Genomic DNA, 23,850 nt, shown 5'->3' on the forward strand with positions numbered 1-23,850 from the left:
CCCGAGGGGCGGCAGTGACACCCCCGGGCACAGCGCAGCCCCGGGGCAGGGCCGAGCCACACGCGGGGCCGTTACCTGCCGGCGGCGCCTCGGGCGGGGCGGCGGCCGCAGCATCGCCTCACGCCGGGCAGCGCGGCGGGCGCGGCGGGCAGGAAAGGCGGCGGGGATGAGGGGGCAGCGCAGACCCCCAGCGCGGCCACCCCGTTCGAAGCTTGGCGCCAACGCAGCCCCGCGCCTGCGCAGCCGGAGCATCCGCCGCTCCCGCCTCCCGGCGAGGAAGGCGGCGGCGGCCAAGCGGCCCCGCCTCGGCCGCGCCGGCCTGCCCTGCACGGGGCCCGGCACTGCGGCCGGGGGACGCGTGGTGCCCGCCGAAAGGGCTGTCCGCCGTGGCTGACTCCGCACAGAACAGAAAGGGTGCGTGCCCTGAGCAGGGATGGCCGCCTGCAGCTTCACTCGTGTGGAGGCGAGGGGATGAAGCAGCACATCCACGGCTGACACGGCCCGCGTTGCTGGGCAACAGCAGCTAACGCCGACCCCTCGGGAAAGGGCTCTGGAAGGCTCCCGGAGGCAGGGGAAGTGAACTGTGCAAGCCTCAGACTCTGCTCCTCAGGTGCAGGCCTTGACACATGAAATGGCTGTTGACCATTGTTGACCAAATGTTGTTCCAATAAAGAGAATGTTACTATGCTCCACATACAGTCCATTCCCACTTTGTCTCTTCATTAAATTCTTGGGTTTGGTGATGGAACAACTTCAAGATGTGTGGAACACTCTCACCACCGACTTTGAGTTTACCATCTTCATTTTAGTGGGATGTTCATCTATTCTTGTGCCATGAGGGGGCTTCTTCCTGTCTCCCCCCACCAGTCCTTATGTTGCAGTTTTAGCACATCATCTGCTTAGTCATCTGTCACTTTCATCAGTTTCTGTCCTACAATAATTTTCCATATCCCTCGTCCTCCTTTCAAGGAACTTTAACTTCTAACCCTGCAGTGTTCTGGGGAGCTGCAGTAACTTTCTTCCCAAAGAATTTTGGAGGATCTCAAACTGTTGGTTTAAATGATGGCATGTAGTTTCCAATTTGATTTCCATCCCCATTCCCAAAGCACCTTAAAAACTTACTCTTTTTGCAGCCACACTGCAATCATTAAGTTGTAACTTGGCTACATCAATACCCTATTTTTGCTTTGATACTGACAGTGCTTTGAAAATCCAAGCACAACATGGAACCTTGAGACATGTTTAATTACGATGAATGTGTTTCCTGAATCTTAACCTCTTTGTGTCCTGTAAAAATGCTGTTTCTTACTGATTTATCTCAGACTCTCGAAAGTGTCAGATATACTGTGAATGTTTAAAGACATCATCCCTATCAGGTCTTCTCTAGCCTCTCTCTTGCTGGCCCGTTGAATTTTATAAAGCATTTATAAAGATGGTGAGGAGTCATACAAAGAAAGGATTTCACATCACTGCAGTTCCAGGGATTTAAGGGTTACATATGCAGCTTGCATGATTTAAGTACATTATTTTAACTGTATTACATTAAAATTGAACTAAGTGACATAATTATGGAAGAAGCATATTAGTCTAATATGCACATGCTTTTATTACTTGCTTGTATTATTAACACTTATTTAATATAGATACACATATATATATTCATATATATGCAGATATTAAGCCACTGCTTTCCCTTACTTCAGTTTGTATACAGGCGTATATTCCATCTTCTCCTAAAGCAGTTCAGTTGATGGAAAATGTTCCAGGTAGATAATCCCCAAGTAATGGAAGAATGGGGATGCTGTGACCTTTTAATACTGGTAAAAACTTTTTATCAGAGATGTAATTGCCTGAATTCTTCGCTCAGCTCTCCGGGGGGAACCCAGTTTATCGGGACTTTTGTTAGTTTCCCAAAGCCCCTTTTCCTTCTTTTAAGACCATGAGCGGAAGGAACTGTGAGCAAGCAGCCTTCTCCTCGCTCCGCAGGCCATGCCATGGTTTTCCCAGCTGTGGCTGAATGACACCTCTCCATCATTGGAGTCTGGCGGAGAAGGAAGGAAGACAGGCACGCCGGCCTTCCCTTGCCAACAGCCCCCCACCTCCCCCAGCTGCCCCCACTTTCCCCATCAATTAGCAGCCATTAGCTCCCCAGGTAAGATAAAACAGGGCAGGGGCCCAGCTAGGGCTAACCCTTCAGCGGCGATAATCATGGACAGCTTTGTCTGTTCCCCGTTCAGCAAGAGCCAGAACTTCAGGAGCAGCCCCGTGTCCGGCCGCGGCTGGGACGCTGCGGCCAAGCAGCCCAGCTGGAAGCAGAGCAAGAGCGGCAGCATCAGCCCCTTCCTCGGGGGGCCCTTCGCGCCGCTGCCCTCCGACTACCTGGACAGCTACCGGCGGGCGCAGCTCCAGGCGCTGCTGTCGCAGGTGGGCCCCTCGCTGGCGCCGCGGCCGCGCCGGGCCAGCACGAAGGAGGCGGCGGTGCAGGTGAGCCTGCGGGCTGACGTGGCCGTGCAGTGCTCGCTGGGGCCGCGCACGCTGCCGCCCGCCCGCGCCTTCAGCCCCGCCGCCCTGCGCGCCCCGGGCCGCCTCGCCCTCTACTCGCCCGCGCCCGAGCGCCGCCTCTTCGCGCCGCCCGAGGCCGCGCCGCTCCCGGAGAAGGCAGCCCCGGCCCAGGAGGCCCCGACGGCGGCCGAGGAGCAGCAGGAGGGCCCGGCGGGGGCCGCGCTGCCGCCGCAACAGGAGCCGGTGGGGACGCGGCGGGAGGAGACCGCGGCTCCCAGGCAGAGAGCTGCCTTCCAGGTGCGCCGGGATGGGGCGGGGGGCGAACCCTCAAGCAGGGAGGCCAGAAATCACCTCATGAGCAGCATGGTGTCCCTGTCCTGCCCTGGCTCTGTCTCACCTAGAGTAGAAGAGCCTCCAGCCTGGGAAAACCCGCACGTGTGAATCAAAGCATGGCAGAATGGTTTGGGTTACAAGGGACCTTAAAGATCATCCAGTTGCAACCTCTCTTCCATGGGCAGGGATGCCGCCCACTAGACCCTGTTGCTCAGAGCCCCATTCACTACGGCTTCAAATATTTCCATATGGCTTCCTGGGCAACCTTTTTCAGTGTCTTACCATCCTTGGGCAGGGAGCTGGGCTGGGTGCTCTCAGGCTGCTGGAGGATGCTCATTGAACTGTGTCTCTGCAGTTCTTGGAGCAGAAGTATGGCTATTTCCACTGCAAAGACTGCAAGACCAGATGGGAGAGTGCCTACGTGTGGTGCATTTCTGGAAGCAACAAGGTAGTTAACAAGTAGTCTCTGTTCTTCTGAGACTAGTAAGAATGGCATAAAGTCTCTGACAAATCAGATGTTTTGGCACAAACTTAGGTGCCTGTAATAGAACACCTGAATAAGTCTCTATACTAACAGAACTTGCCTTTTTCTCAGGTGTACTTCAAGCAGCTCTGTCGCAAATGCCAAAAGGGCTTCAATCCCTATCGAGTGGAAACAATCCAGTGCCAGGTAAGTTAACTGTACTCAATTAAGACTGTCAGATGTTATCACATACACTAATTCTATTGTTGAGTTTGATACTGACTTTATCTGGAAGAAAACTTTATTTCATCAAAATACTAGGAAATGTTATTTGGGAAATGTGTCTTGTGGTAGGCCTCCCTCCTCCCATGGATGGCTTACCTAAACAGTTTTCATACAGCATTATGGCTTGCTGTACGTATGGTAGGGTTTTGTGCTTCTAGGTGAGAAAGCCCTTGCACCTTAAATCCACAGGGTTTTTTTACCACAAGAGTTCCTAAGTATATCAGCCCCAATGTGTTGCTGTTAAGGAAAACCAAATGTTATTTTAACATGAAGTTAGAAGCATCCTCTTTGATCTACTACTACTACTAACATATCTTTGTTTCTTGAGATCTGTTCCAAGACTCGTTGCTCTTGCCCTCAGAGGAAGAGACATATTGACCTGAAGAGACCTCATCGCCAAGAACTTTGTGGCCGCTGCAGGGGCAAAAGGCTGTCCTGTGACAGCACTTACAGCTTCAAATACGTTGTCTGATCCATGTGCCCTCTTCTGTTTTGTGCTTTGCACTTTGTCTATTGCAATGTTTTGACTTAAGGCTTTTGACCTGGCATTGGATAATGGATGAAGACTTCAGTATTATTGTAAAGTATAATAACTTAAAGTACGTAATTTCACTATATATGCTGTAAATGAAGTTCAATAAAAGTCTGCACTAGTTTGATACCCCTTAGTTTCAGTCTCCTTTGCTGAAAGAGGAAAGTATATCTGTAAGGAAGCAACCCATTTGATTTCCTGAAGATAGACTTTGAAGTCTTCAGGGAATGCTAAGATTCAGGCTACACTAGCATGTTTTTTCTTCAGTCACTCAAACTGAACTAGGGTGGAAGATGCAAATGTTCTGGAGCACAAAGTCTGGTGTAAATGCAAATGAGTCTTCCTCCTGCCTCTGTCAACTGCATATATAAAAACCACAGCTGCTTGGTAATCAAAGACTATCTGCCAGAACAAGACTATGGCTGTAAAATAGGTGGGAAAAGGGTGTAAGTTGCCCATGTTTGAAATGAGGTGGGGGGGAAAAACCTTTTGACTGGCACTATCTGTGACAGTGTAAAAAACACTCTTTAGGGTAGAAGGAAGTTCAGAGGCTTTCATAGATCAATGAAACTATTTCTGCTGTTGTAGTTTTCCACGCTGCACTGTGAGGATCTTTTTGTCAGGCTGTAGTTACATTTCTCACTATTTTCTATGAATGGTTTCAGCATAAACCAGGAGCCAGGTACCTTCTGGGGGCTGCTGATCATGGATATTGTGTAGACCGTTCTGATTCAGACAAGAACACAATTTTCACAACAAGCACGTACTGTGTTCTGACTATATATGACTTTTATACTTTAGTTAAATGGATGTACTGATCCAAATTTCAAAGTTACTTCACAAAAACAGTTAAGTGTATTTACAGTGTGAATAAGTTACATAGTTGTCAGAATAAAAGTGTCTCAGATGTGCAACAGATTTACATGCATACATTTAACACTGGACAGCAGTTAAATGTAAGAAAAAAACATATAGTCATGACTTTTATATATACATTACAAATAAAGTAAGACCTCTCTTTGAAGAAATTTAACATGAGAACTTGCATTTCATGTTAATATTTTTACTTTTTATACTCAAAATTTATATTAAATAAAAATATGCATGCGTAACAGTTCAAAAGATTTGACTCTGTGATGGGACTTTCTCCTACAAAATGGCAAGTTAAATTAGATCAACCATCCTTTAATAGTATAAATATATTCATAAAAGCAAACCTCTAGTAAAAAGCAGCCAAGGTCCTTAATAAAAAAAAAAAGAAAATCTATCAAGACCTTTCATGATCCTTGAGGGGGCCTAAGAACAGACCTCTACAATATGATCCAGTACCTTCAGAGACAGTAGCCTAGTAACATTAGGAAATGTACTTCATAGCAGCTCATTGTTTTAAGATACAGTAATCATATTCAAATTACAGTGTACATTAAATTACAGTCTGTTTACAGTCTGTTTCATATACACAGGCTCTCAGCTTTTGACCAACAAATTTGTGAGATTCCGTGGCCAGCTTCATTCTGCCCATCTTTCACTCAACTAAATAAGAAAAAAAAAAGGAAAAAAATGTACAAGGTTTGTTTTTTTAACAAAAAATACTATTTTGTGAAGGAAACATTGCACTTTTGCCAACCAAAAATTAATTTGCTATAAAGGAAGTATTGTTCAGTGTAGTAGGCTTTGGTATGCAATGGAAGTCACTTCTTCAGTAGTGAGTTGCAGTTGCTCAGTGAAATGCTAACTGGTTTTTGTGCAACACAGAACAAAGGATGTTGTCCCAGGTGCTCTATGCTACCTCTGTCCTTACAGTATTGCTATGTGTTTGAAGTTCAGCCCATCGCTTTTTAGAGGAAATCCTAAATGTAACAAGAGTGAGTACAGTTTGACCAAACCTTTGTAAGGCTGAGAAGACATCGAGCCACCTCACTCCCACAGGGCAGCACTCCCAGCTTGAAAGGGGGCCCAAGGGTCCTGTCAGAGACTTGTGCCGGAAATGCTGGAGTCTGGAAGAAAAGTATTGATGACCCGGTAGCTCTGAGCTCTGCGAATCATGTCGCGGATCTCTATGTTCAGTTCCATTAATTTGGTGCAGATTTCAGTCAGGCTCTGGTTGGAGCCCACCAGTGCATAGGTGCCCGTCTGACCCAGGGTTTGGTGGCGGAAGTAAATATTCAGTAGTGTCTGGACTTCATCATCAGAGCTGCTTCCAAAGATATCATTGGGCCACAAAATCCTGCAATGAAATAGGAAAAGAACAGGCATTTCATTATGGGTTTATTAGCAGAGAGAAGAGTTATGTGACAGAGATCTCTAAAAGAAGAATGGACTTGCACACACTTATAAGCCTAAAGCAACTCTCTGTTTTACACCACTCATTTATTACTCATATTCTGGTATCAGGCACTGAATACACATAAAAGTGCAATTTCCATTATCTAAAAAAATGTTTAAGAAAACTCATTCAAATAGGTGTAAGTGAAACTGGGCTGAATTTTAGCTCATGCCAATGACATGCACCTGTAAGGAATTAGCTCAGTAAAGATTCTTAAGAGCCTCACAGGATTTTTGATCTACAGAATGTAATTAAACATCTTAATTGTTGCAAGCATATGTTTGATAGTTACTCGTGGTACACCTCCCCAAAAGCCGGTATCAATGCGCCCATGTTCCTTGTTGAAACAATTAATTAATTATGCTGATCCTGTGCATTACATTTAGTTAGGAAGATAATAAATGCATACTTTTCTAATAACATGAAAGTCTAATATGAACCATGTAGCAAAACTTGCCTGCATTCTCTTATTTGTCTGACGGCTTTAACAAGTTCATTGTTTTTCAAACACTCCAGCATGGACTGAATAGCTGCTTCAGTAGAGTTGAATGTGGGCTCAGATTCTGTTGTCAGAGGCTCAGCTGCAATTGCAGCAGTAGCATCCTTCAGATTTTTCTTCAGCTCACTCAGTTCTCTTGACATATTTAACAGCTGCTCCAAGGAGAAAAAGGAGAGATGGGTATTTTCATTCTCCACAAGTCCCACATGGAGTAGGCACTTCAAGTTTGTCCTTACTACTACATTGGATGTACACATTATGGAAAAGACCCCAGTTTAATACAAAGACATTTCCTGATCTCTGTACAATACAGAGAAAAAGCAAACTACAGGTTTGTTTTGTTTTGTTTTTCTGGTTTTATTTTACCTTTGTGCATCCTTTAACCTTATGCTGTAGTTTTGGCTTGCTAAAATGCAGGAGCATATCTAAACAAGCTTTTATTTTTCACCCTTGCTACTTTTTTCACATCATAGAGGAAGAGCTGATGAAAACACACATTTCTCCTAGTAAGATGTTGATATTTATTTACAAAACACATGCAGCATCTGACATGATTAACAGATGGACAACAAATGTATACCCCTTTCTCAGGCTGAAAATATGGCACAAGATTCATAAATAATTAGTAAGTTAATAATTTCCAAGGGTCTACTTTTTCATGCTCCTACATGCTAAAAATAAACACTGTCATATGAACTGACAATGGAATTTCCTTCAAGTAATAGCTTATGGCTCCAGCAAAATATGCAAATGTCATGGTGAAATAGCTATTCTTTCTACAATTGTTTCCCAGTTCCATGGGGTGCATTATTTATAAGAATTTAACAAAGTTGTAACTGTGAAAAACACTTACAGAAATCAATTATAAGAAATAAAAAATATTTTCAAAACTTATACTGCTCTAGTAGTAGTTGATGCCTATTGTCCTCTCTTCTCTTAAAAGTGAACAGCCCAGTCACAATGTGAGCCAGCCTTCACAACATACAATTGATTGTATCCTTAAGATACAATAAATATTCAAACTCTTTTTCTGTGACAGCACATCTGATAAAACAATTTCTGTTTATAGGCCATATCTAAGTTACTAGAATATGTAATAAATTACATGTAATAGCTTTAAATTTTATTTTACAGAGCAGAGTACAACAACTTCTTCTCCTCCATAGTTTAAAATATATACATTTTTCTCCTTACCAGGAGAAAAATACACATGGAATGGTAAGTTAAATCTTTCCTTAAATGATAATCATTCAGCTTTAAGTGATCACATCAAAGATGTTTCGAAGTATTACATAATTCAAGCAACTGCTGAAAATAAACTTGACTAACAGTACTTAAGAGCCTTGTGAATTTTTTTAAAGTAAGATTCATTGATTTATCTAAAAACAAAGAGCTGTTTGGGTCAAAAGTGAGAGTGTGCCATGTCAAAATATTTAAAGAAAAAGGTTTGTAAACATTACAGAATTAAAAATACAGGACATTAAGGTATTTAGTTGATTATGTATGCCTGCAGATTTATAGTCAGTGTGAAATAGTGGGACCCTTGTTGTTAAGTCCAGAGAAAGGAAAAATAAGAACATGAAAATAAAGAGGAATTTTCAGTACGGGACTTTGTTACATACCTCTGGCATGGAACTCACTTCGTGCACTTGTCCAATAAGTTTACAGTAGGACTGAAAAAGCAACAGCAGCTGAAAGTGCAGTTTATATAATCTCTGACAGAGTTCCAATTGCTAAGGAAAGATTTGTAGGAGAAGAAATAATTAATAAATATTAGTGAATTTAGATACTTTTTGATAACTAACAAAACACATTGATGTAGTTTGTTCTCAAAAACATTATTTTACTGAATTATGAGCATATACTATTACAGAAAATAAGTAATCATTTTTCTTCTGCAGCTAAGTCATATATGACATTGAAAATAAAATTATGACAGCTAGGTCTCATGTAGCACATGTCAGCATCAGCCTCAAAATATTCTGTTTGATTAGCTTCACTGTCTCCAGTTTGCAGCTGGAAAGCAGAGACAGAATATAGGGGAAGTGACTTCCCTGCACAGAACATGAAACTCCCAAATTTCAGATGAAGTCAAAGATCTCTTCTAAGGGATGGAAAACTAAGAGAGAAGCCGTGAAATAGTTCCCCAAGATGGTCAAAGCTCCTGCCTGCTCCTCTGAGGAGAGAGAAACAAAGGTGATAAATTCATCCGGGAGTGAGAAGGAGGAAATGCCAGCCCTGGAACTTAAAAACACTGCTCATGGATTTTCCACCATCCTAAAGAAACTATACAACAGATGGATGGAGTTTAAGGTGTAAGAGGGCATTTGGCTTCTATGAAGTATTGTCCCAGATTAAGTAGATACTGCTCTATGAATATTCACTTTTTTCTTCCAGTGTAAAGTGAAACATGACATAAAAGATGCCAGACACAGACAGAGAGGTCAAGCTAATATGTTTATGGTTCCTGGTATTCTTGTGTCTAACAGGAGGGCAATCTCGTAGTTCCACAGCTGGAGCATGGTGAAAAAGGGAGGAACATTTAATCTTTGGGTAATTATATAAAAAGTGAAAACCCTGCAAGTACAAGTCCTGACCTTGTACTGACCCTTTGGCAGGAAAGCCTTACAGACTTCCAACTGTATTTGATTTGCCTATGGTAACAGACACCGTGACCAAGGGTGGGCTCAGTGATATTTCCATCTGTTTGGAGGAACTAAAGCAGAGTTTCATGCCAAAATTGGCAGAAAAGAAGAAGCTATTCATGTTTTCTTCTTTAAAGCACTTCATACATGCTTAGTTACCAGCACGTGCTGCAGCTCTTCGCTGAATCTAGGATTGTGCAAATGTCAGCACAAACACTAATAGAAAGTACTTAAAGTACATTATAAATGTTAATTTGACTGAAGTGTTTTATTTATATATGGTTCAACATTTAAGTGTCACATTTTTTATTAATAAGCCAGAATTAGAACCACAGTTCCCCAAATTTCTGTACCAGCCTCACAAGGCTGAGGGGCTAAGGTCAAAAGCAAGTTTCATCTTTTTTCATCAGGGTGAGGTGGACACCAACAAACCATCAGAACAGACAGCCAAGGGCACTGCCAAAATGAGGCAGAGCTAGTCTCCTTCTAAAGGGGGCTTGTGGAGGAAAAGTGGGAGCAGGAGGACAGTGCCAAGCCAGAAGGTGTCAGCATAGCAGGGTTTGCCCTGCTGAAGGCCAGGCAGCTGGAGCTGCTCACACCTCAGCACCACCAGAGCAGCAGAGTTCAGCACTGTAAATTTGCCTGGTCTGAGCTCTGTGCCATTCTGGATCTGGTATCTGTGTTATGTTTACTGTCTGTTACTGGAGGGCAGCATTGGAGTGCTCCTGTCCCAAATGGAAAGGAGGAATTTCCACAAGGAGGAGGCCTTCAGCGAGTTTGCAGATGACACAGAAGGATGGGATGCCATCCAGGGGGACATGGACTGGAGAAGCGGGCTCATGGGAACCTAATGAGGGTCAACAAGTCCAAGTGCAAGGGGCTGCACCTGCGCTGGGGCAATCCCAGACATGAGCACAGACTGGGAGAGGAACTTGTTGAGAGCAGCCCTGTGGAGCTCTCCTGGATGAAGAGCTGAACCTGAGCTAGCAGTGTGTGCTCACAGCCCAGAAGGCAAACCACACCCTGGGCAGCATCAGGAGCACCTCTCCTGTGGAGACAGGCTGAGAGGGTTTAGCCTGGAGAAAGGAAGGCTCCAAGAAGGTCTTATAATAACCTTCCCGTACTTAGAGGGGCATATAAAAAACATTGAGAGCAACTTTTTACAAAGGCAAATCATGGTAGGACAAGGGGCAATAGCTTTAAACAAAAAAGACGAGATATTTAGATTAGATGTTAGGAAGAATTTCTTTATGTGGAGGGTAGGGAGGCACTGGAACAGGTTGTCTAGAGATGTTGTGGATGTCCTACCCCTGTAAGGGTTCAAGACCAGGCTGGATGAGGTTTTCAGCAACCTGGTCTAGTGAAAGCTGTCCCTGCCTATGGCAGGGGAATTGGAACTGTATGATCTTTAAGGTGCTTTCCAATTCAAATCATTCTATGATCCCACCAGACTGGAAATCACAGCAAAGACCCACGAATGCAGAAAGAAGGCCCTGCAGATGCTTGGTGGGGAGCAGATGTGCTAGGGCAGAACTGACTTGTGGGCAGGGACAAAGCCTATCAGAACAAAGAGGCAGGGCATGAGGAACACTGCCAGTGAAATAAACCTGCCCAGGGGCCATTCTCTGTAACCAAGGGCACAGAGCACTGCCAAATCTGCCATTGTGTGGCTAACCATTCTCTTCCCAAAATAAAGACTGATTGTTTAGATCTAGCCTCCTGGAGATGGCTTTGGCTTCTGTCTTCTCCCAAACCATGCTCGGGCATGTCAGGGGCTGGCTGGTGACCCAGCCAGGGAAGGTGCTGATCGCTCACCCAAGCGAGCGCCAGCCCAGAGACACTCACTGCCTCCCTGGTCCTGTTCAGCTCCAAGTAGGGACACAGCCTGAGGTTCCCCAGCACGGATCAAATTCACTCTATTCAAATTTTGAAGACCTGGCAACACTACATAGCAGTTACATACAGATATAATTGGAGCTGTCAGGGAGTTAATAATTAATAGAAAACAAGCCTAACATCATTGAAAAACCCATCTCATGATAGCTTGTAACACTGGATTTTTTTCAGCCCTTGAAGAACAATAATTCAGTTTCACCCTTGTGACTGTTAACCTGAATGAAAACAAAGGTCAAAGTAGTGGTTGTAGTTTGACTCACTTAGTATTTAGTTACTGTATCAAGAAACTCAATTTTTGTTCTTCCTGAGTAAGTGTTAGAAACCAATAGTGGTGAAACTGTTCATCAACACATACACCAAACCCATTTGAAATGTAACTGCCAACTATAAATTGCAGTTTTTCACTAGGAAAAATGGAAAATTATTAATTTTAAAATAACAAAAAATGTTCCCTGACCCAGCATATTATATCCATTCAAAAGCTTGATTTGTAAAAGTATATGTAAATGACCCTTTGAAACAGCATATGAAAATGTAAAAATTTTGGCACAGTATTTTTTGATTTCACAAAATACATGTTAGTAAATTATTTTAGCCACTGCATTTAGAACCACATACTGTATAGGAAAATTATAACAAAAAAGAAAACATGCTTAGAAGTAAAACAGTAGAATTGGGATGTATTAGTCCATCCACAGATGGACAAAAAATATGAAAGAACTTCAACTTACTGCAAGAGATTCCATTTGCTACACAGCAAGCATGGCACAGGAGAAAAGGAAAGGAAAGAAAGTATAGTGTCAGTGTAAATGCATGCAGTAGGAAGCACAGCCCATCTGTAATAGCATAACTTATCAGCAGTATTAGCAATGCTTGCCTCAACCTGATAATTGGTTGGAATATCACATTCAACATGCACAGCATTCTTAATAAAATCAAGCTTTAATTCTAATGATAAATTCCAGTCTATATATCCTCAGTTAGATCTTCAGATTTATTAGTTTAGATTTATCCCACCCAGCAGCTCAAGAACTTACAGTGAAATAGTGTTAGAAAACTCTTCAAATAATAATTTTATTTAATTTTGTCTTTTTCTTATTAAAAAGAGCTCATATTGCAAAGTACTAAAAAAATTAAGAATTACTTTCAAGTGATGAACAAAACTGAACTTTGCTATTTCTAAATATTTCCTTGTTTAAAAATACTTCTATTTTTTTACAAATAGATCTAATGAAATTGGCAGGATCAGTTTTATGGCTGCTGGGCTTATTACTTGGCACGTTACAATGGAAATGTTTTGCGTATAACTTTTAAGTTATGACTATCATAAAGAAAAAAATGCATGGAAAATGCCAGTTTTGTTTAACTACATGGCAATGCCACAAGTTGAGCCTTGTGCTCCTTCCTCTACCCGGTGATGATTCACTGGTTTATAGTTCTGAAGCTATTAAAATGTCAGTGCAAGTCCTGCTCCAATAATAATAAAAATTCTAATTGACTTACATTAGCATTTCAAAGATTAGGGGACTAAGTGCTCTCTTTGAAACAGAAGTGCTCCTCTTTTCTTTCCTAAGAACTATCATTTGCACTCTGTGTTCACTTAATGCAGCCTTTCTTATTTTATAAATATTACAATCTCATTACATTTTACATGAAGAGAGTCATCATGTAAATGCTGTACGTAACAAACACAACCACATCTGCCCAGTTACAGCCTGATGTCAGTGCATATGCACACAGTGTTAATAAGCATATGGAATTCTTATTAAAAGTATTTAATTTACCATCAATACAAAGGCAGAAACACAGAAATGTGAAATAATATTAACTTTGGTGAGCCTACCAGAGCATTTCAGTAAGTTTTTTTTTACACTGGCATTACTATTAAGATATATATATGAAAATGCTGCCCCAAAACCCTGCACTACTTTTCTATAAAACCATGACAAACTAAGCTTTCAGCTCTTGTGATGCTTAATTGTTTTCTCCTTTAACATTGCTTGAATAGTTTCTGCTTCTCTTTAGTACTCTTCCAAAAAAAACATTTATAGCTTGGCTTCCATGCAGTTCACATAAATAAAGCTTTATGAAGCTAAATTCAAGATAAGAGAAGGACAAGAGCAGACAGATCACTGTGTTCCAGTAAACTCACAGGTGTGCTGGGTTGTGCTTTTTCAAATCTTGTTGTGTCTCAAGCTACTCTGAAGTTTAGCATGCCACCAAGTTTCACTTAGACTTGCAAAAATACTGGAATCCATATATAATTTCTAATTTGCCATGGAATTTACTTTAAAGAAGGGGGGAGAAGGAGGCGGAAGCAGCAAATAAGTAAATTCCATGGTCTTTTTTGCCAGAAAACACTGTCTCCTCTGTACTGCTTCCAAAAGCAGAGCAAGCCAAAAAAAAAAAAAAAAAGGCGTGAGGAAGGGGTTTCACATTACATGAAGAGCTTCCTTCTTCACTGGAAGAAAATATACTGGATACAAAATTTCCCTGAGCTACTGATGCTCAGCTCCATATTGCTCTCCGGTATCATGATTGTAACTTCCTCCCTCTTTCAGAATAAAATTAAAGATTCCTTGGAAGTTGGAAAGAGATTAATTACTGGCTTAAGTGATATTTCTTTTTTTTCTGCAGCAGCAAGGGCCCAGGTGGAATGATCATAGCCTTCACACTTTTCAATTTCTGGTTTAATTTTAGAGTAAGGGAAGTGTTTTAGATTAGTTGACAGACACTACACAATCAGTGGTTTTGGCAACTGAAAATACCAAATGTTGAGAGTACTTGGATCATTTGCACAATTCTTCAAGCAGACAGTAAATGCAGCATCTAAGAAGGACACCATGGCATGTTGTCTTTTGTCTGTAAATTGACTCCTATGTCATTGAGACTCTTGCTCAAAGTAGCATCAAAGCTTACAAATCATACACATCCGAATAATGTAATTTATTGCAATGATGAGGCAGGGGAAAGACATTCTGGGACATGAAGCTTTTATCCAATTTCAGAAAAGTTGCTAGCTCTAGCAGCTGACCTAGACAACTTCTATTTCAAGCCTCTTTAATGTCAGAATAAGCAATTTTTGCCTTTGCCCATTTTCAGTAACAGTAACAATAGTCAACAAATCATGTGCAATTATTTTGAAATAAGACCTGATTAGAGAAACTGTGCCAAATTAGTTACCAGCATCAGGAGGCATTTGTGACACAACCATTTGTGACAAGACTGAATTTGGTCTCACATCTGTCTCATCTATAAAGGGGTCTGTTTTCCCCTCAAGCTTTTTACCAGGTGAGGAGTTCTGAGAATCTAAGATGTCTGCCTTCTGTAGAGCAAACTGTTGCTTTTTCTTCCTTACCATTAATTCTGAACCCTTCCAGGAGTAGCCTGGTTTTGTGCTTGGCTAAACAATTTTTTTTCGGACAGAAATTTTCAGTAGAGTTTTAGGCCCTAGACTAAACCTCAATGAGTTTGAGAGTTTGGGCAGGTTCCCTTGTGACTATCACTGTAAGACAGACTTTTCCCCCTTAACAATTACTAGATTCTTTAGCCTTTCATGTTGAGGGAGAAGTGGAGAGGAAAGATAAGAAAACAAACACTTGCCAGTCTAGGAGTAATTTTTCCCTTCCTAATTTCCTCAGTTTCCCTGGCCTCTTCCTCCCATTACACTTTCATTGAATAAACAGATTGTTCCTTTGGGAAAAGATGCTTCGATTGAGGTGAATGAGTAGGAGAAGAAAAGAAATATGCCTGTTCATCCTGTCAACTTCCAAGGAATAATGCATTTTGGCCTGAATGAATAATGCTGGGGAGAAACCAGGGACTCCTAAAGGAATAAGAAACCTTCTTTTCATCCTGTCTGATAAGGAGTATAAATACCAACCCTGGCTTCACAAAACACATATTTAATTCCAAAACAGAGAACACTTAGTTATAAAAACCCACATACGTCTAAAATGATACTGACTTTTAGATGTGTTTAGGCCAGCTATATGAGTTCAGGTTATTCCTTCTCCTTAGCGTTATTTCTTTATATTTTCAAAAAAGAAACAATGCAGTTGATCAGCAAGATGTGTCATTCTCCATCCCATTCTATGCATTTCCAAAAAAGAGATGAAGAGGATAAATTAAGCTGTCTACAGTAAGGTATGTAACACCACAGTCTGAAGTCACTGTTCAGGGTGTTTGTGCATCAGAGGGAACAGAATGCCCATGCGCATCCCAGTAGTGCCATACACTCCACCTCCCTCTCAGAGGAAAGGCAGTGGTATGTGTTCCAGGTCTCTTTTTTAATTAAGTTACTTCAGAATAGCTTATTTGTAACTTCCTTGCACACCATCACAATTACAGAGGAGACAATATCTCATTTAAATACACTGGGAAGTGCCTAACTTTTGCAGGTGCCAGTGCTAGGTGGGGGAAGATTGAACAATTTTCCCACCGCCTGTGATTGCAGCCAGAGGATTTATTAAAAAATCAGATTTGCTAATAAGATCAAGGAAGTCAAAATGCAGGGGTGGCAAGGATCTGGAATTCTTGGAAAATGGCATATAAAAATAAAAATCAAAGTAGTTCAAAGACAAGAAGAAAACCACATAGAGATGGGAAAGAGAGGTTAAGTTAAAGACAGAAGAAAATAAAATGACTCAGAGGAGAAGACAGACAAACTGAAACCAACTTAAGAATAAAACAAGGTATTTGAAAAAATGGTTAAAACAGGCAAGTCTGTTTCTGAATATGTAACAATTATCTTTTATAAGTGAAAATACATGGGAAGAGGAAACGTCACGTTTTTTCTATATGCTGTTTGCTTACTTCCCCATTTTGGCTAATTCTGTCCAGCCCCCTCTTTTTCCCATCCCTCCACTGTCTTTCTTCCAAAAGGAAACAGCCCAACAAAATAACATTCCTTAACTCATAATACATCACCAAAATATCATGTTTCCTATACTTAGTATATCAAATAACAGTATTAACTGCTGATGGTATTGATATCTGAAAATATGATTCCTTAACTGGAATAAAGAAACATAAACAACAAATGTACATGTGTGTATGAATTTTTTGTTAAAAATTGATAAAGAAATATTTTGCCTTAGTTCTAAATACTTATCTACACCATAATAATTTTGCTGGTTATTTTACAGTCATTGTTTTGTAACTACTGATTTAAGTGTATTTCAACCAGGCGATTTTTGCTGTTGGGCAGAAGAAGACTGTAACAGCTGAAGATAAAATGGGAGTAACATGGAAGGAGAGTACAGCAGGAATGAATTTCAGAGACACTGTGGAAAACTGCTGCTGCAATGTTTTTCTAAAAGGGAGGGCACTGGGTTAGGGTCAGCTCTGCTTCTTTGTCTAGAATAGGACAGCAGAAGTACCTCCCATTTCCTGTGGCCAGGACTCAGGCAACAATAGCTTCAAGCCTAAAGTGTGAAAACTGGATCATGCCCAAGCCCAGCAGAGAATCAAGGAGGAAGTAGAGCAGGGTCTTGTGGGTTCAAGAGCAAGGTACATCACACATATGCCACTTTATGGGAGAGAAATAATGCTGGCCATTCATTACCTTCTCTTCAGAGTCCCCTGGCTGGCAAGTAATAACTCCATCTCGTGAGCCCCCAGCAAATGTTGCTTTGCAGTTAGCAAGCCACTGTTTTCAGAAAGAAATTAGAGAAATATTAATAAGATCTACGGTTTGATTCAAAGAAAGATAAGCAGTGTTTTAGTTTCACAGCACATCATGTAAATAAAAATTTGCAATTGCATTTTTTTTATTACCATAGACAATGACGATTTGATTTGATTGTAATTGAAAAAGCATAGTCTTGATTTCTATTAGTATTTCAATGGCATGAACTAAGAAAATTATTAATGAATAAATAGGAGAGAGACCAGGGATATTAAAGATACTATTGTTTCTAGTATTAAGGGATAAAATAGCTACTTTTAGTTCTGATTCATATGTCCAGGAAGAAACATTCAATGAATCCAGTATCTGAAACATGTTTTCTACTGAATGTTACTTTAAACAGATGTGAGTGGATGTGTAGTTTCGTCACACAGACTAAGTATGCAGACAAGACCAGGAGCATAATTCAGCATACCGAGAGTGTTGCCTCTTTCCTGTTGTTGTAGGTGTCCAGGTACTCCTGCAGCTCTAGAACGCTGAACTTCAGCTTTTCAAGAAGGCCACAAGAGAGCAGCTGGAGAAATGAAATCAAAGGGTCTGTAAATGTCACTAGAAAATAATGTTGAAAATAATACCTAAATTTACACACACTAATATTGAAAAATATGTACATTTATGCAAAAATCTACATAACTAGGATACTATACTAAAAAGTCAAACAGCAAAAATTGCACCTATGATAAGATGGAATTGAAACTGTGTTCTGTGTTTAATGACTTAGCAGAGGACTTCTCTAAAATGGAACAGTACATAAAGCCTGTTTCTCTTCACAGCTCTCTGATGATGTAAGGCACAGCTCTTCCATGGTCACAGCAGTGGGTTCAAGACTACACTTGGCCAGTTTCTACCTCTAGACTTCACTGTGGGATGTCACACTGTCCTAATGCTGCTGGATAAACATGGGCCAGAATGAAGACAATGGAAAGGGCCATTTCATTAATTCCCTAATATATATTTTTATAGAATTATAGAATAATTGAAGTTGAAAAAGACTTCCAGGATCAAGTTTAACCTTTGACAAATACCATCATGCACACTAAACCATATCACAAAGTACCACATCATCTTGTTTTCAAACATTTCCAGGGACAGTGACTCTACTGCTTCCCTGGGCATCCTGTTCCAAAACTTAACAGTGTTTCAGTGAAGAAACTTTTCCTCATATCTAACCTGAACCTCCTCTGGCACAACGTGATTCCATTCCCTCTTGTCCTGTCACTGGTTGCCAGGGAGAAAAGGCTGCCCTCCATCGTGGCTACACCCTTCTATTAGGCAGTTGTAGAGAGCAATACAGTCTCTCCTGAGCCTCCTTTTCTCCAGGCTAACACCCCCAGCTCCCTCAGCTGCTCGTCACAGGACTTGTGCTCCAGACCCTTCCCCAGCTCCATTGCCTTTCTCTGGACATGCTCAATGTCCTCCTTATAGTGAGGGGCCCAGAACTGAGCACAAGATTTGAGGTGTGGCCTCACCAGTGCCAAGTACAGGGGGACAATCCCTGCCCTGCTCCTGCTGGCCACACTACTGCTGATACAGGCCAGGATGCCATTTGCCTTCTTGGCCACCTGGGCACAGCTGGCTCATCTTCAGCCAGCATCATCCTCATGACTCAAACAAAATCACTACACACATTACCATCTTCCATGCTGAACTACATAAAAAATAGCTGCTTCTTTTTCATTTGTGGAGCCAACTGAGTCCAGTAGGCATCTGTTTTATATTGGGGCTTGGCACACAGGCTTAACACATCATAACTATTCCATGAGTCTATGATTTTATACTGCCCATCTGTCACTACTTACTTAATAAAATAATACAGAAAATGAATGGAAATATGGTTCTGAACAGAAGATAAAAAATGTAAGATAGGAGGAGAATTCCTTTTTGACATATCTGTCCAGGAGTTGCTTAAAAGTGAAACAACCAGTAAAATAACACACAGCAATGAAGTACATGCCTTTTGAATGGAATATACTCACTGTTTCTGCATCTACAAAGAGGGTGGGACATTCTGAACATGATGTTAACATCTGTGAAGACCTCACAAACTTGGAGCCTATTCCTCTTAAGTTGTCTCCCAAGTAGCTAGCTGCATCACAGGTTAGAAAGCAGAATCTTTTCTGAATATTCTGGAAAGCAAAATACAGTTTATTACATTATTTACTCAAGTATGAGCTTCTTTCCTTTGTAAACAAATGGCATGGTTCTCTTTCTTTGCATAACAAAGTGCAAAAGAGACCATCTCCCTGTGGAGAACTGAATGTCTGCTCTAGGATACTGAATAAGAGTTATTGTGCTGGAGACAGTGTACAGCTGGGCAGCTGTGAAACTAATTACAGAGTTCATCATAACCTACTACTGAAATACATTCTTTCCTGTAAAGACGAATCAATCTTTATAAGCCTTTCAGCCACAGGTGGCTTTTTTTTCTTGTCTCTACAGGGTTAACAGAGTTGATCAGCACATTACTTTTTCTGCCCATTCCGGGCATTGTTTTGTTAATATTCCTGTCAAGTGGCTAATCACATAATATAATGGACATAGTAGTGCCAAACAGCAGCAAGGAAAAATCAGAAAAAACCTTTTGTTTTCCCCTGTGGGAAGAACCTTCTTACTAAAACTTTACTGCTGCTTGGGAAGATTCCAGAAATACTGCACTGCATCCGGGAATTATCCTTCTCAGATTTTTTTAATGTTTTGAGTCCTAAACCAGTCTAGTACTCCAGACACATTCTAGTGCTTTTCAGTGATTAATATATAAAGTGAATAATGAATAAAAATAATATACTAAACTTGCACTGACTGAAACAATGATTTTGATAAATGCCCATCAGTTTTCACTGCCCAAATGTATCTCACTAAGGCCTAGTGCTCAGCAGATAGGAGCAACATGAGAATATTTTAAAAAATAAATGTGTGCAACGTTTTTGTATGATTCATTTCAAATTACCAAACGCATTTCTCTGAGGAACATAGGTTAGGACCTGTAACACAAGTATGCCTCACTGGAGAGAAGCACTTCCCAAAGGCCAGTCTGGATGATAGACATAGAAGTATTGCCTGCTAACTGCTCCTGCACTGGTGCATGGGAATTAAGTATCTAAAATCAGGTGAGTTGAATTTAAACTTTATTGATAATGGAAGCTGTTGGATTGAATTATCTTCTTTAAATGTTAAATGCTAACTAGGGCCTCACACTGTACATAGGCTATATACTATCAATGATTTATAAATGGATGGAGTTCCTGTACCAATCAATTTCATAACTACTTATTTGTGAATATCTCTCGAAAGCATCTCAACTGCCCATCTGAGCACAGTTAGGACCAGGCAGACTGATACTGGTCTTACTGTTTCCACCATCTTGCTTAACACAGAAACAACGTGCTACAACACCTCACTCAGAGCATGGTACAGATTCTCTGCTGCACTGAGTCTGTAAGAGGCAAGGGTTATCACTAATTACCACCAAACCAGATAAATTCCTATTTTTATAAGCAACTAGCAGAATCGTAGGGCTCTGTGAAAACTGGAGATTTACTACTGTGATGTCTTCTGGAAAGAAAAAAATCAGCCAAGGATTCATGAAACTGCTGCTAACAACTCTCCTGGCAAAGCAAAGAGATCTAGATTTGATCTTAAACAACAGAAAAGACCTAGCTGAGAACAAAGTAGTGGAAAGAAATTTAAAATTCCAGATTATGAAAGAGAATCCAAGACACTATGGTTGAAAAGGACCTCTGGAGAACATCTGATGCAACCTTCAACTCCAAGTGGGACTATTGCTGACCCCAGATTGTGTCAGACATGCTTTTAACTACCTGAGTCTTAAAATCTCCAAGGTCAGAGCTTCCTCAAGGCTTTGGGTAACCTGTTTAGTTGCTGCAATGCCCTCCTGGGGAACAACAACTGAATTTGTAAATCTGAGGCAGTGAAGGAGACAGATTACAGAAGAAATAATAGATATTCTTCCTCTACTCCTTTCCTTTTCAGCTATTCATAAAAGCAACAATCAATCTACAGCTAAGATGATAATGGCCTTGAAGAGTGTTTTAAAGCGTTAAGAGTAAAACAGTGAGAGACTGTACTTTGCTATATAATACTTCACTAAATATATTTATTTTGTGATTACATGGACTAACAGTTCTATAAGAAATTCTCATCTCAGCTATGTCCTTCTGGGTGCAGACTACAGGGGCTGAAATCTATCAAGCAAGGCCCGAATGCAGAACATATTTTACGAAATGGGATTACTGTGAATAGTAATGGCAGCTGTCAACATATTGTGAATAAATATATACCTGCATATTGTCACTGTGTTTCGTGTCCATGTAAATATTAAAAAATATTCTCAGAAAGTCTTCTTCTTAACCTCAGATTTCCTCTCCTGGGAAGAGGACTTTACATGACAAAAGGGCTTGATTGTGGAAGGTAATTGCTAGATCTGAAATCTACTTGTCTTGCAGCTGTCTGGTCTGCTGAAAGACATTTAATTTGAGGGAATACAGAGAGGCAGCAGCAAAGATAATCCAGAGATCTCTGACTTCTGACTCGTTTACAGGAAAAGTGCTTCAATAATTTCAAGAATCTTAAACAAGCTCAGTGTGTTGTGGGCAAACATCCAAGATACCATTAACTTGATACAGGACTGAAATGTAGGTGCCCTGGAAAATGCACTTCTTTCACTTTGCCAAGTATTTAGTTGACAAGGATTTTGTTTCACGGTCAAGTATTTTGGCAGTACTTTGCATTGCAAGCTTAGCACATACAGGACTTGTTTCTGAAATTTCCTGTTAATAAGGGTCAAAAAGTCAAAGTTGGCAGATGAGTAGTGAAGTTTAATAGTGCAAACAAAACGCAATTCCAGACAAGCTGGGATCTTAGAAAAAAAAAAAAAAGAAAAAAGAAAAGAAAAAAAGAAATAATACTCCTATGTTTTAACACTGAAAAGAAGAACAAAGTTATTTTTATACACTAAAAATATGGCAGTGACCCTAGCTAAAAATTGTTACTTGTTGATATTATTAACATCTTTTTCTTTCTCCTCCAACTGAAGAAAATGAGTAGGGTATCTTCTGAATATAGGGCATGCACAATAGCAAATGAAGCGTGTGCATTACTAGGATTTGGAGTCAAACAGGTACTTTACAAGTAATGTTTAGGTCTTTCATTACACTGCATTATTTACTTAGTCTTCAGAAGTGTGGCACCTGCTCCTTTTCACCTCTTCAAAGAGGAGAATCAAGGACAAATAAGTCTCTAAACACTCAGACAGGGATATTAACCTCTAGGACTGAGATTAAGACAGAATAAACACAGGGTTAACACTAAAGTCAGCACTGGGGTTTTTGTGGTTTTTTTTTTGTTTTGTTTTTGTTTTTTTTTTTTTTTTTTTTGTTTGTTTGTTTGGTTTTTTTTTTTCCTTCCAAATGGTTATTTATTAGTGCTCAAAATAATGCCTAGAAGACACCCAATATTTAGAGTGGCATAATGTTTAAAGGAGGACAGTGTGCAGGTAGATAAGACATTCTACTCCAGTGGAGCACAGAGGAAACATGATGAAGAGATTCTTACTATAGATTGCTTCTTTCATATCAGATTAGTCTTAGATGTACGAAAAGATCTTGAAACGGCGCATTTATTAGCAGGGTACCCCTTGATAATAAAACATTGTGTACTATGAGATCACAGGTACTTAAACTCTGCAGAAAGTTACCTGGCTACTGCTTTCATGGGAGCTGTTTATGTTGGAGCACGCTAAACATCCTGCAGCTGCAGGAGAAACAATTAAAAAAGGCTTTAAAACTAATTACAGGTAAAACCAGGCAACCATTTGTTAGAACAACTTGTACATTTTGACTCTTTTCTCATCTTTTTGCAAGATTCTTATCTTTGCAAGCATGCAGTTTTAGGAAGGTGAAATGTATTTCTAGTCTTCAATCTCTGGAATTTATGTCACATGATGGCAGCTGGGTATTTCTATTCAGATGAGTAGGTACAAACCCTCGAATTATTCTGGCATTTACATGGACACGCTCAGATTTCAAGAGTTTGAAATAAAAGAACAGATTAACAACAGATTAAGATTAAAAAGATTATTTCCTTGTCTCTTGCAGTTACTGTTCCTGCAATCTGTTTGTAAAGTACTGAAGAAAACTATAAAGTGGATCTGAATTTTGCAACATGACCTCCAAACCTGCAATATGAGATACAAAGTATTTTCATGACAAAACTGGTCACAGAAGACAATGCTGCATGAAAATGTAGTACAGCAGTAATTCTGCAGTATGCAAAATGACATGGGTTATATACCTAGCAGTTCATTACTGGGGCTGCTATCAAGAAACACTAATTGCCACACACAAAAATTATGATTTTGCATCTTAAACTTATTTTCTCACCTTAAACAGGGAAGAGAACACATGAAATGTATAAACTGCACAGGAGCCATCAGAGTCACACATGAGCTGGTTGATATGACTGCGCCAGGCTTCTTCTGCATCGTCACATGCTGCTGGCTGAAATGCAGCAAGGATGGCGGAAAAAAAGGGCGAGGGAGGAGGGGAGGCATTTCGATCAACATCTCCAAAACTGGAGGAAGAAACAGAAAAAGGTGATGGAAGGAGAATAACAAGAAACACTAATTTTCTTGGTGGCAGATAAAATACGCTATAACAGAGAGA

At 40.6% G+C, this 23,850-nt stretch overlaps 3 protein-coding genes across 21 annotated transcripts in view; 1 reads left to right on the plus strand and 2 right to left on the minus strand.

Moving 5' to 3' along the window:
- BRCA2 (BRCA2 DNA repair associated) overlaps window positions 1–1,189 on the minus strand; it is a 35,763-nt gene extending 34,574 nt beyond the window's left edge. For 3 of the 12 annotated variants that reach the window (XR_010356319.1, XR_010356320.1, XM_064409049.1), the window contains exon 1: window positions 76–216. The gene's annotated coding sequence lies outside the window, so the exon portion shown is untranslated. Of the gene's footprint in view, window positions 1–75; window positions 218–1,122 lie in introns of those variants that run through there. The other 9 variants (XR_010356317.1, XR_010356318.1, XM_064409050.1 and 6 more) reach the window with 6 other exon arrangements.
- A 998-nt stretch (window positions 1,190–2,187) lies between these two features.
- ZAR1L (zygote arrest 1 like) lies at window positions 2,188–4,244 on the plus strand. The gene is made up of 4 exons (XM_064409079.1): window positions 2,188–2,799; window positions 3,191–3,283; window positions 3,431–3,505; window positions 3,912–4,244. The coding sequence occupies exons 1-4, from the start codon at window positions 2,209–2,211 to the stop codon at window positions 4,053–4,055; spliced, it is 903 nt and encodes a 300-aa protein (XP_064265149.1). The 5' UTR covers window positions 2,188–2,208; the 3' UTR covers window positions 4,056–4,244.
- Window positions 4,245–4,879: 635 nt separating this feature from the next.
- The window catches only part of FRY (FRY microtubule binding protein), a 223,469-nt gene continuing 204,498 nt past the window's right edge, over window positions 4,880–23,850 (minus strand). For 7 of the 8 annotated variants that reach the window (XM_064409057.1, XM_064409056.1, XM_064409051.1 and 4 more), the window contains 8 exons: window positions 23,569–23,758; window positions 19,147–19,296; window positions 17,586–17,684; window positions 17,048–17,131; window positions 12,213–12,230; window positions 8,563–8,673; window positions 6,899–7,092; window positions 4,880–6,342 (listed from right to left, as the gene is read on the minus strand). In XM_064409057.1, the coding sequence (XP_064265127.1) occupies window positions 6,084–6,342; window positions 6,899–7,092; window positions 8,563–8,673; window positions 12,213–12,230; window positions 17,048–17,131; window positions 17,586–17,684; window positions 19,147–19,296; window positions 23,569–23,758 (1,105 nt within the window). In that variant the 3' untranslated portion in view covers window positions 4,880–6,083. The remainder of the gene's footprint in view (window positions 6,343–6,898; window positions 7,093–8,562; window positions 8,674–12,212; window positions 12,231–17,047; window positions 17,132–17,585; window positions 17,685–19,146; window positions 19,297–23,568; window positions 23,759–23,850) is intronic. The other variant, XM_064409055.1, reaches the window with a different exon arrangement.

The sequence above is a fragment of the Passer domesticus genome, chromosome 2, assembly GCF_036417665.1.
Source record: "Passer domesticus isolate bPasDom1 chromosome 2, bPasDom1.hap1, whole genome shotgun sequence".
In the NCBI taxonomy this organism is placed as follows: Eukaryota; Metazoa; Chordata; class Aves; order Passeriformes; family Passeridae; genus Passer; species Passer domesticus.

Bases quoted from the DNA above. Each gene is read 5' to 3' on its own strand.
- ZAR1L (XM_064409079.1), top strand. From the start codon at position 2,209: ATGGACAGCTTTGTCTGTTCCCCGTTCAGCAAGAGCCAGAACTTCAGG. The intron at 3,284-3,430 runs GTAGTTAACAAG...CCTTTTTCTCAG, and splicing joins GCATTTCTGGAAGCAACAAG to GTGTACTTCAAGCAGCTCTG. The intron at 3,506-3,911 runs GTAAGTTAACTG...TTGTTTCTTGAG, and splicing joins TGGAAACAATCCAGTGCCAG to ATCTGTTCCAAGACTCGTTG.